Source organism: Phascolarctos cinereus, unplaced genomic scaffold, assembly GCF_003287225.1.
Source record: "Phascolarctos cinereus isolate Bilbo 61053 unplaced genomic scaffold, phaCin_HiC Scaffold_2;HRSCAF=192, whole genome shotgun sequence".
Classification (NCBI taxonomy): Eukaryota; Metazoa; Chordata; class Mammalia; order Diprotodontia; family Phascolarctidae; genus Phascolarctos; species Phascolarctos cinereus.
The window spans coordinates 341,286,942-341,299,872 of record NW_027555625.1 but is presented as its reverse complement, the minus strand read 5'-3'; the positions used below and the strand labels follow the sequence as shown (position 1 = coordinate 341,299,872).

Sequence of the window (12,931 nt, the reverse complement as noted above, 5' to 3'; positions counted from 1 at the left end):
AGGAGAAGGGAGACCAAACGGTGGGGGCTGGGGCCAGAGGGCGTCCGAGGTTCGCTAGGGGCAGCACCCAGCCCCAGCCCCAGCCCTTGCGGCATCTGGGGAGCTTGCGCCGCGCCGGGCCTTTGCAGGTGGCCTTCGAGGAGAGGGGCGTTAGGGCGGGGGAGTAGTGAAAGAAGCCGGGAGTGGGGAGAGCAGGCTCGCGGCGGGGGAGGGACTGCAGCCGCCCGAGGAAGCCACGGCCGCCGCTGCGGGAGGAGGTAACGCGCAGTTCGGGGCTCGGTCCCCCCCCCTCCCCGGAGTCTGCAAACCAGCGCCCTGATTTGGGGAGAGCACACGCGCGCGTAACCGGCCCCGGAGCAAACAAGCCAGGGACGCAGCCCAGACTTCAAGTCCGCAATACCGAACTGTGAGGTTGCCCCTGAGCCCCTGCGGAGCCGCGCCCGCCATCCCCGGTGCCCCAAAACGGCGTCAGGCGGGCTGCCCCGCACGCTCCAGGGCTTTGCAAACAAATAGCAAGGGTGGTTCTGTTTTTGTTTTTGAAGTCACTGGGAAAAATAACAAGGCAAAAAGCCTGGTCATTCTTGACCGCCCACACCCCTGCCCAGGGGCTGGAGAAAGGTAAAGTGCAAAAGGCGCCCCTTCCACTGGGACCCCTAACTTCGCGTCCCATTCGTGCCCCCCCACCTTGGGCCCCTCCCTGTGAAGGGCCAGGAAACGCTTAAGGCTGCAGGGGAGAAGACGCCTCAGTTCCCTGGGGTTGGCAGTCGCCCCTGCCCCCTCCCCTCCCGCTGCACTGCAATGCAGGGGGCTGCGGGGGATCCTTCTCCCAAGAAGTCCTCCGGGCCCCTCACCTGAACCCAAATGGTGAGGAAAAGCAGCGCCAGGCGAGTTGCCGCCATCCGCCGGCTTTGCTCCAGCATTGCAGCCGCCACCTTAGCCTCCTCCTTCTCAGCCACTCTGGGCGCCCGCCTTCTCTGCTGTTGCTGTGGCTGTTGCTATTGCTGCTGCTACTGCAGCCGCAGCCACTGCTGCCGCCTGAACAGGAGCCGCCCGCCGAACCTGAGCCGCACTTTCAATCGGGAGCAGGCGCGGAGCTCAGGGCCATGCAACCTCTGCTTCTGTACTGCAGCTGCTGCTCCCCAGCAGCGAGCAGGCGGTGGGCAGGGCTCTAGGCGTTATAACCCGCTGTGCTGGTCCGTGCGGGTCGCTGCCCGACGCCTCCCCGAGCGCAGCAGGGAGCATTAGCCGCCGTCGCTGTTCTGGTTCCCTGCTCAGGCTCTAGCTCCCGGTGCACACTGGCTGCTTAGCTGCAGCAGATAGCTTCTAGCCTCTCCCTGTGCGCCCTTACTCCCCCTTCACTGACACCCTACAAGTTCGGGAGCCCAGACTGACAGCTCGCTCACCCATTCCACGCAGCGGCCTGATACCTGCATATTCATGAGAGGGTGGGGCCTTAAGCTTGGGCAGCAGGTGGGCGGGCGGGCGGGAGTGAGCTAGGGGCTGGGCTGGGGGGCTCCAGGCTTCCCTTTAAAGAGCTGCAAAGCGGCACAGCCTATCTGCAGCCTCGGATGAGATGGCAGAGGTTCCAGGAGCTGCTCGGATCTGTCTTCTCAGCTGCACAGCGCTGAGGCCGAGCCCAGCCCAGCCTGAGCTGTCTTCAGGCTGTGGGTTGTTGGAGCCTTGGTTGAAGACTATGTAGGGTTGAAGGGGTCTTGGAGGAGAGAGATGGGAAAGGCGGTTGGGGTAAGACAAGCCCAGGGCTAGGATGCGAACAAAACTTTATAGCGGATCCACCCTCTCCCAGTCTTTGAAAGGAAAGGATAGCGTAGTGGACAGTGTTGTACAAGGCCAAGAAGACCTGATTTCAAACCCAACCCTGGACACTTAACTGGTTGTGTGACCCTAGGCAAGTCATTTAACCCCTGGCCACCTCAGTTTCCTCATCTGTAAAATGGGTATAATAACAGTACCTAACTATTGCGAGGATAAAAGGAGATATTTAAAGTACTTTGCAAAGCATTAGAGAATGGAAACTGAGGAAGTCCTTTTGAGTTCTTGGTCATCACCATCACAGATTTAGATCATGTAACCATTCTCTCCATTCTCGATTTCATAATCACCTTTCCAATCACGACTACTACCACCACCACTATAATCATCATCATTCCCAGCCTCCCATCAAATCCATCAGTTTCATCACCATCAATGCCACTGGCATCACTAGCACCCCCTCCCCTGTCATTGCTATAGTAATAATCATTATTTCAATATCATCCCTATCATTACCTCCACCAACATCAATAAGCGTCACCAAGAGTGCTTGCCTATTTCAAGGACTACATTAGTATACATTTACCCTATAATGTACCATTACCCCTAATGTAACGTTGATTACCTACCCAAACCCCACTAGACTGTGTGCTCCAGTAAGGATTATTACAGTCTTAACTAAGCTTTGCCAGAGAGGATAGAGACTAGACTTGTGATTCTACTGGGGTGAGGAACTCTTGCATGGGGAAATTCCCTTTACCAGTAGTCATAGAGAATTGCCTAGAGCCATAAAAAGTTAAATAATTTACTTGTTCAGGGTTACACAGCCTTGAGCCTAGGTTTTCCTGGTTCTGAGGCTAGCTTTCTGTTTACTATGCCATGCTGCCTCGTGTACTTAATATAGATTTGTCATATTTAATCTTGTTTCCTCAACATTAGAAATGTTCAATTGATAGTGTGAGTTGGGGTAGGGGCAGTAGCCAGCCCTGGGAGGTCAGTAGGGCTGTCCAGACAGAGACAGCTATTTGTTTAATTCTGTTGGCCCCCTTCTTTGGGTAAATAAATGCTCCCCCATCAGGATTCTCCACAAGGATTTTTTTTAAATCAATTTTTATTTTAAAAAGAATTAGCACGCACACATGTCACTCCTCACAGGTATTCCAGTCCAAGATCTTGGCTTAGATGGGCCCCAAACAGCAGTTTGGTGGAGACTGTGGTTGTCCTTCTTGACCTCACAGAACAGGAACCCAAATACCCTTAATTAATTAATCAATAAATATTTATTAAGCACCTACTATGCTTCAGGTACTAGGGATACAAAAGAAAGAGTTTTTGTCCTTAAGGAGCTTATATTTCACTGGAGGGAAACAACATATATGCGTATGAGTAAATATGGAACGTGCAAAGTCAAAGTATAGGAGACAGAAACTGGAAGGATTAGGAATGTCCTCATGTTGAGGCTAGCACTTGAACTGAGTTTCCAGTGCCATATTTGAGTGCCCGATGTGGTCTGGCTAGGGCAAAAGGTAGCAGGACTAATATCTCTCTTGTCATGGACACTGTGCCTCTATTGCTACTTATTAATTCTGTGACATTGGGGGGAAAAAACCAAATGTTCATCCTCACTTTATTATGAAATTAATATACTAGATCTCTAAGATTTCTTCTGACTTTAAACTGTGATTCTTCTGACTTTTCTAGGAATAGGAGTGGCTTAGAGTCCCTCACCTGTGCACAGCCTCACGGATTCTGATCATCCATGAACCACAGCCCTAGTCTTACATCTCACAACCTACATCCTACATCATGCAACATGTACAGAAAAGAGATGAGTGGCTAAGCGCTCAAAATGAAAGAAAGACGTGGACTAGGTAGAGATTCCCAGAGCTATACCAAAGAAATGTGGGACTAAGACCTAGAACAGGGTAGAGCAAAGAAGGCGTACCTAAATTTTGCTGCTATGCTCAGACACCACAGTGAGGAAACTGATGCTAAACACTAGTTACACAAATGTACCTAAGGCTGAGAAGAGAAACCAGTTAAGAATGCTTCAACCAAGGGCAGCTAGGTGGCGCAGTGGATAGAGCACCGGCTCTGGAGTCAGGAAGACCTGAGTTCAAATTTGACCTCAGACACTTGATCCTTACTAGCTGTGTGACTCTAAGCAAATCACTTAACCCCAACTGCCTTGAAGAAAAAAAAAAAAGCTTCAACCAGCCTCAAGTCCAGTAAAAGACTTTACTAATCGGTGCTTCAAGTTAACTTGGACTATGAGCTGAAAGTCTGGGGATAGAAATTGTTCAAGGAGAGATTTTCCTAAACACTCTGTCTCTTGCTCAAATATGAGTCGTTCCTCTGTTCTTTGAAGTCTTAAATCAACACATTCTTAGTCGGTCAGTAAGTATTTATTAAGCACCTACTATGTGCCAGGCACTGAAGTAGACAGACATGAACAGGGAGAGCATTCCAAGCTTAGGGACACGACCACTGAAAATACCTAATGCTAAGAGATGGAGTATCTTGTCTGGGAAACCTCAAGGAGGCGGGTGTTATTGGATCAAAGGGTACATGGGAGTTATGAAGACTGGAAAGGGGTGAGGGGTGGCACTAGGTTATGAGGATCTTTGAACAGCAAACACAAGATTTTGCGTTTGATCCAGGAGGTGGTAGGGATAAGGTCTTTTTTAGTCTAATGTTAGAAGGGGAGCTAAAGGTCCTTTGAGAGACACAAGCTAGATTCTTATGTTACCAGGGGAGTCCCAGATTGCAGGGGTAGCCATCAAGATTATTACTGGGTAAAGACCTCCAGGATTCAGTTTGGTCCATCTTGTCCCCAAGATCTAACTTGGTCTGTTTTGTCAGTGTTTAAGGTTAGGGGGCTATTATACTTTGAGGTAGATAGTAAAAATAATATCCCTATATGATAAATAAGAAAACTGATACTTAGGCAAAGGGACACACAGCTAGTCAATAACTGAACCAGTAAAGCCTATGTAGGCTCTGAGGATGTAATGTCATTCCCACTGATAAGTCAGATTCCCAGAACTAAGCTGGCTATATTTCCCCTTCAGAGTTCTAGGGGTCAGATATGATTCTCTAAAGCCATTGCTTTAATCCCCTGCCAGTGGAGAATCGTTTAGCTAGCTAGCCTTGTGTGTTTATGCTTGTGTTTGTTTAAGAAAGGGATATTTGCTAAGCTAGTGTAGGAACAGTTGGCATAAAACATCCCTCCAAGTCCATAACACTTTCTCTTCGGTACACACAAGGTCTTATACACACTAGGCTCAAACTCATAGAACACAACAAGTAAAAGAAAATCCATTTCTATTCCTGGGGTGCTCAAGAAGATCTTTCACCTTAGACATGATGTGGTAGAACTCCTTGTAGAGCCTTGAATCCAGTCTGTCCTAGGCTCCTAGTGATGCAGACCCTGCTACCAGCTGATTTAGAGATATTGTTTAGGACACCAACGGGAAGATGAAGCCACTGCTGTCCAAGATGTACAGTTACTAGAACACTGAGGCCCAACATCTTCTGGAGTCTTCAAGGCTGGCAAGGTACTTCTTTGGTGAAAAGCAGAGTTTAGGGGTGAGGATATTCGGGGACCTGACTGAGCCAAACCTGAGCCTTCTCTTATCTACCTTTGTCCCCAGCAGGTGTGTTTCAAAGGGTTCAGCTAAAACTCCACGCTCACTCCAGTTTCTAATGTTGTCCCCTTCTCAACTCAAATCATACACTTACACCAGGATAGAAGAACAGGCAGGAATGGATGAAGCAGAAAGTAGAGAGAAGGGACTCCTAGCAAAGACAGAAATGTACAAGTGTAGCTGAAAACCACAAGTTAAGATTCTAAAGAAAGTTAAGAAACTTGGCTGGTTGAGGATGATGACACATGAAAGGGAAGAACAGAGAAGTCAAGAGGGACCATATTGGTCCTTCAATGCTAGACTGAGGAGTGTAGATAACTTTGTTGAAGTTAAATATCCTGTACGCTAGGTATTTGTGTTTGTGTCGTATCCACCTAACAAACTGTGAGTTTCATAAATTCAGGGACTCCATTTATCAACCTTTATCTTTCCTTTCAGTACCCAGCACAGGATCTGAATGTAGTAGATGCCTAATAAATGGGTTTTTAAAAATTTGAATTGAATGGGGAGTCCTTAGAGCAGGAGTTCTTAACCTTTTTGTGGCATGGATCCTTTTGTCAGTCTGCATCCTTTCTCAGAATAATTACAAAGGAAACATTATATTGAAAGACAAGTATTACACTTGACACTTACTAGCTGTGTGACCCTGGGCAAGTCACTTAATCTCATTGCCTAGCCAAAAAAAGAAAAAGAAAGACAAGTATCAAAAGAGTTTTAAAACAAGTTCATGGACCTCAAATTTAAAATCCCTGCAGTAAAGGTTTTTGAGGAAATTTGCACATTAGGAAGACAACTTTTGTAACTGTGTGCAAAATTATTTGGAAAAGAGAGATACTTGTAACAGAGAGGATAATTAGAAGCTTCCTAAAACAGTCCAGGTGTGAGAGGTAATGAACTCTTGAACTAGGACGTGGGCTGTAGAGATGGAGAGGATGGATGAAACCATCTTGTCCATTTTACAGAGGGGAAGCCTATGGTCTAAAAGGGGATTCAGTGGTATACTAGCAGAGCTAGTTCTCTGACTTCAAATCCAGTGGTCTATTATATCATAGTGTTTCTTAGTCAAGAGGATTTTGGTACTGGTTGGATTTGGGGAAGAGAGAGAGGAACACATCAAAGAAGATGCTGGAGTTTCAAGCCTAGGGCCTGGGATTACCATGCTTTTGACCCCAGTTCTTTTCCTGTAGAATGAAGAACCAACCTCCAGATTCATGTTCCTTAGTAATCAGATCCAACTCCTGAGCCGGCACTGGGAGAGGTCTATCTATGGGATCAACAATAACTAAGGCTGAGCAGCATGGTGGAAGGAGCCCTGAATGGGAAGTCAAGAAACTGGATTTGAATCCTAGTTTTTACATTAATTCCTGGTACCCTGGAATCAATCCCTCTTTCTGGACCTCAATTTCCTCATCTCTGCAATGGAAACTTTAGAATATCAAACTCTAACGTCTCTCCTGAGCTCTAGTCACACATCTCCAACCGCCTGCTGAATATTCTACATGTCCTCCACATGGATGTTATGCTGGTATCTCAAAAGTGATATTTCCAAAAAAGGAACTCCCTAAACCTGCTCTTTCTCCAAACATCTAAAATTGTGTTGTGAGTACCACCATCTTTTCAATAACAGAAGTTGAAAACCTTAGAATCATCTTTGACTCCTTCTTCTCATCTACTCCCCACACTGAATCGTCAAGTGTTATAGATTTTATGTGTACATCTCCCAAGTCTTTCCCCTTTGCTCCACCCATACAGCCACCATCCTAGTATACAGGTCAGAGTCACCTTTCACCTGGACTATTACAATAGCCTTAGAATTGGTCTCTCTACTTCTGGTCTCTCCTTATCTTCTATCCAGCCTTCAAGTTCGGAGCTTAATAGTCTTATGAAAGCACCGGCCTGACCACCCTCCCCAATCAAGACATTTCAAAGAAGCAGATTTAGCCTTAATATAAGGAAAAACTGCCCAATAATTAAAACTTTCCAAGGATAGAATGGGCTATCCTGAAAAGCAATAATTTCCCCATTTCAATTAAAGGCTGGATATTCCTGCTGAAGTAGAGGATGGACTAGAGAATAACTTAAAGTTGAGGCTGATTAGAGGATCTGATCTGAAGGTGCCAGTTCTACAAATCATGTTATTCTGTGCTACCTGGGCAGCAACATGCCCAAAGTCCATATTTTCTGACCAGCTTGGCATACATGACTCATCATCCTACTGGTAGTGATTTCCTCAGAGAGAGATATAGTTGCAAATAAGCATTTTCCACTGAGATCGGCTCTTCTATACATCAAAGTTAGTCCAGATCACTCAAGGACATAAAGTAGCTACCACAGCTGGAAACATCCATCTCTCGAAATTTCTGTTCAATCACCTATGCACAGAGAAACATAAAGCAGAAGAGTCAGCTAGAAATTTGAGATTCAGTCTCTGACAAGCACATGTGCTTTCTGCCAAGTGTTTGTGGTTGCTCTAGCTGCTGCTAAAGAAGGGGGAAGAGAAAGGAAGTTTCCTTCCCCTCAATCACTAGAAATCCAAGAGAGAACTGGCAGAGTTCCAATATTCTCAAAAGAAGAGAATAAAGAGAGGCAGATATTTTCTTCTCTCCTTTTAAATATGAATAAATGGGCAGCTTTTCTTTACTCACTTGCTAATCTTCTAGGCAGCTAGGTGGCACAGTGTCAGGAGGACCTTAGTTCAAATCCAGCCTCAGACACTTACCAGCTGTGTGATCCTGGGCAAGTCATTTGACCCTGTTTGCCTCAGTTCCTCATCTGTAAAATGAGCTGGAGAAGGAAATGGCAAACCACTCCAGTCTCTTTGCCAAGAAAACCCCAAATGGGGTCACGAAGAGTTAGACATGACTGAAATATCCAAATAACCACAAAATCTTCTGACACAGCTTCAACCTCAATCACAAGGAGTGAAGGACCAACCCATGAATGTCTTTTAACAAGGAGTTGGAACATGGGTCCATCCCCATTTATGCTGCCTGGGATCAACTTTGCCATTCCAAAACACAGGTTCACATGAGATTGCTGTATTGTTCCAAAGCTCAGGTACTTTTATCACTAAACCAGACATTTACCCTTAGAGCACACTTGCCTAGCTCAATAGTGGATAGTGTGGATAGCTCAGGCCAGCAGAACTCTCCTGTTACATATTATTTTCACATCATGAGTTTTAAGTGAATTTGAAGGTGCCTTTCTTTCTGCTTGCTGAAAACAAGTAACAAAATTGTTGCTTTGAGTTCTACTAAAAGTATTTCAAGGACTTTGTTGGCTACTATAAAAAATTAGCAAAAAAACCCTTTGCTATCATTGTTAAGGATCTCAACAGTTTCATTCATGGGTATAAGACTGATAAGAACAGGAAACTAATGGTTGAGAGATTTGGCAATCTTTTCTGAACCTTCTGGCACCATTTGGAGTTTGATGGGGTTTGATTACACATGTGAATAGCCTTTCAAGTTTTTGGTCAAGTCAGTCAGCAAATATGCTATGTGCTAGGCACTCTGCTAAGCCCTGGGGATACAAAAAAAGGGCAAAAACACTTCATCTGCCCTCAAGGAATTCACATTCTCCTGGGAATAACATACAAACAACTATATATAAACAAAATGCATACAGTACAAATGGAAGGTAATCTCAGGGAGAAGGCAGTAATAGTGGGAGAGGAGAGGCCTGGAAAAGGAAGCAGAAGGTAGGATTTTGGCTGAGTCTTGAAGGAGGTCAGGGAAGCCAGGAAGTGGATGTAAGAAGGGAGAGCATCCCATGCATAGGGAACAGACCCTGAAAAGAGAATATGGAGATAAAGTGGGTCATGACACAAACATCAAGGAAGCAAGTGAAATGGTATTGTAGAGTACGTAGATGGAAATAAAGTTTAAGAAGACTTGAATGCAGGAAGGGGCCAGGTTGTGAAGGGCTTTAAATGCCTAACAAAGCATTTTCTATTTGATCTTGGGGGTAATAGGGAGCCACTGGAGTTTATGGAGTAGGAGAGTGAAATTTTAGGAAGATGAATGGCAGCTGAATGAAGCATAAATTAGAGTAAGGAGACATTTTAAGGAGGGAGACCAATGAGAAGGCCATTGCAATAGCCCAAACATGAAGTGAGGAGGGCCTACACCAGGGTAGTGGCTATATGAGTGGAGAGAAGGGCATATATATAAGAGATATTGTGAAGGTAGAATAGTATAAGACTTGGCCACTGGTTGGCTATGTGGGGGTTAATGTGAATGAGTAGTTGACTGTAACAATGAAGTTGTGAGCCTGGTTACCTGGGAGGATGGTCGTGCCCTTAACAGTAATAGGAAGTAATAGTAAGTGTAGAAGAGGAGAGGGGTTGGGTGAAAGATAGTGAATTCGGTTTTGGATATATTAAGTTTAAGATGCCCACTGGGCATCCATTTCCAGATGTCTAAGAAGCAAATGGTGATTTAAGACTGGAGCTCAGGAGAGTGGTTAGGGCTGGATATACAGATCTCTTAATCATCTGGATAGAGATGAAAATTGAACCCATGGGACTGAGATCACCAAGCAAGAGTGTATGGCAGGAAAACAGGAAAAGGCTCAGGACACACACTTGGGTGATACCCATAGTGAGTAGCTATGAACTGCATAAAAATTCAGAAAAGGAGATTGAGAAAGAGGGGGAAGATAGGTAGGATAACCAGGAGAAAACATCCAGAAGGTCCTCAATGTTGAAAGTTACGGAGAAGTCATGAAGAATGAGAATTGAAAAAAGGTCATTATTTTGCAACTAAGAAATTATTGACGAGAGAAATTTCAGCTGAATGACAAAGTTGAAAGTCAGATTGTAGAAGATTTAGATATGAGTGAAAAGAGAGGAAATGAAAGCATTTAGTATAGAAATTTTGTTTCTTCTTTGGCTAAGCTTATTCCTTCAATTTCTGTTTTTTGTCGTGTTGCTATAGCTGTTTGTCCTTTGTTTCAGAGAATACCAGTGACATTATGGGGTGAATTGGACTTAAATTTCACTTGCTTCCTTGATGTTTGTGTCATGTCCCACTTTATCTCCATATTCTCTTTTCAGGGTCTGTTCCCTATGCATGGGATGCTCTCCCTTCTTACATCCACTTCCTGGCTTCCCTGACCTCCTTCAAGACTCAGCCAAAATCCTACCTTCTGCTTCCTTTTCCAGGCCTCTCCTCTCCCACTATTACTGCCTTCTCCCTGAGATTACCTTCCATTTGTACTGTATGCATTTTGTTTATATATAGTTGTTTGTATGTTATTCCCAGGAGAATGTGAATTCCTTGAGGGCAGATGAATTAATTGAGGCATCAGCCTCATTCTGTCTTCCAGAGTCATCCGAGTCCAGTGGTAGGACAAAAGTCAGGATGACTGCAATGGGCCTAGAAACAGTGGGTGACCTTGGAGTCTTTAACGTCTGACTGTTCGTGGCCATTGGAACAAATTGTTCTCATCCACTCATTCCACCAGGGAGAAGTCTTCACATCCTTGGTGTAGACATAGTCTTAACTCACCAATGGGTTTGAGGCCTGTCAGTTATCCTCAACCTGGTTTAGGCCACCTGCAAAGATGGTTTTAACAAGGTATTGCTACTGCATATGTTATAGCTTCTTGGGGGCCGCAGGTGAGAATTGGGTGAAGGTGGGCACCAAAGGTGGATGAGCAGTCCCTGAAAAGGGCTCAGCAAGCCCCCACACCATATGTGCTTTTAAAACTTTGGGTTGCAAATTTTCTCCCTTCCCCACTCCTCACCCACCCTCATTGAAAAGGCAAGCATCTTGATACAAATTATAGATATGTAGTCATGCAAAACACTTCCATAGTAATCCTGTTGTGAAAAACTAAGTATATTTCCTTTCATCCTATCCTACCCCCGATTTATTCTATTCTCTCTTTTGACCCTGTCCTTCCTCAGAAGTGTTTGCTTTTGAATATCTCCTCCCCGAATCTGCCCTCCCCTCTATCATCCCCCTGCTCTCTTATACCCTTCCCCCCTTATTTTCCTGTAGGGTAAGATAGATTTCTATACCCCATTGTGTATGTTATTCCCTCCTTAAGCCAAATCCTGTGAGATAAGATTCACTCATTCCCTCTCACCTTTCCCCATTTCCCCTCCACTGTAAAAGCCTTTTCTTGTCTGTTTCATGTGAGATAATTTACCCCATTCTACCTCTCCCTTTCTCCTTCTCCCAGTATAATCCTCTCACCCCTTGATTTTATTTTCCAGATATCACACCTTCATCTTCAACTCACCCTGTGCCCTCTATCTATCTATCTATACATACATACAATTTTTTCCCTCCCACTACCCTAATACTGACAAAGGACTCATGAGTTACAAATATCATCTTTCCATGCAGGAATGTATAAACAGTTCAACCTTAATAAGTCTCTTATGATTTCTCTTTCCTGTTTACCTCTTCCATGTTTCACTTGAGTCTTGTATTTGAAAGTCAAATTTTACATTCAGCTCTGGTCTTTTCCTCAAGAATGCTTGAAAGTCCCTTATTTCATTGAATGACCATTTTTTACCCTGAAGGATTATACTCAGTTTTGCTAGGTAGGTGATTCTTGGTTGTAGTCCTATCTTCTTTGCCCTCCAGAATATCATAATCCATGCCCTCCGTACCCTTAATGTAGAAGCTGCTAAATCTTGTGCTGTCCTAATTATGTTTCCACAATATTTGAATTGTTTCTTTCTGGCTGCTTGCAATATTTTCTCCTTGACCTGGGAATTCTGGAATTTGGCTACAATATTCCTAGGAGTTTTCCTTTGGGGATCTCTTTTAGGAGGTGATCGGTGGATTCTTTCAATTTCTATTTTGCCCTCTGGTTCTAAAATATCAGGGCAGTTTTCCTTGATAATTTCTTGGAAGATGATGTCTAGACTCTTTTTTTTTTGATCATGGCTTTCAGATGGTCCAATAATTTTTAAGTTCTCTCTCCTGGATCTATTTTCTAGGTCAGTTGTTTTTCCAATGAGATATTTCACATTCTCTTCTATTTTTTTTCTTTTGGATTAGTGTTACAATGCCTTGATTTCTTAAATTGTCACTAGCTTCCAATTTCTCCATTCTAATTTTTAAGGAAAATATTTTCTTCAGTAAGCTTTTGGACTTTTCCATTTGGCCAATTTTGCTTTTTAGGGCATTCTTCTCCTCATTGGCTTTTTGACCTCTTTTGCCATTTGGGTTAGGCTATTTTTAAGGTGTTATTTTCTTCAGTTTTTTTTGGGTCTCCTTTAGTATCACTCTCAGTTTTTCTTCTACTTCTCTTACTTGCATCTCAAAATCCTTTTTGAGCTCTTCCATGGCCTGGGACCAGTTCATATTTTTCTTGGAGGCTTTGGCTGTAAGAGTTTTGGCTTCATTGTCTTCTTCTGGTTGTATGTTTTGATCTTCTTTGTCACCAAAGTAAGATAATATAGTCTGACTCTTTTTGTGCTGCTTGCTCATAATCCTGGCCAGTTACTTGAGTTATAAACTCTTTGTTAAAGTAGGGGTCTGTTTCCAGTGTGG

The 12,931-nt window shown here is 44.2% G+C and overlaps 1 protein-coding gene across 1 annotated transcript in view; it reads right to left on the bottom strand.

Moving 5' to 3' along the window:
* The window catches only part of JAG2 (jagged canonical Notch ligand 2), a 143,706-nt gene extending 142,310 nt beyond the window's left edge, over positions 1-1,396 (bottom strand). Inside the window, 1 exon segment of the mRNA XM_020991252.2 lies at positions 852-1,396. Within this exon segment, the coding sequence (XP_020846911.1) occupies positions 852-920 (69 nt within the window). The 5' untranslated portion in view covers positions 921-1,396.
* Between the last annotated feature and the right edge of the window lie 11,535 nt (positions 1,397-12,931).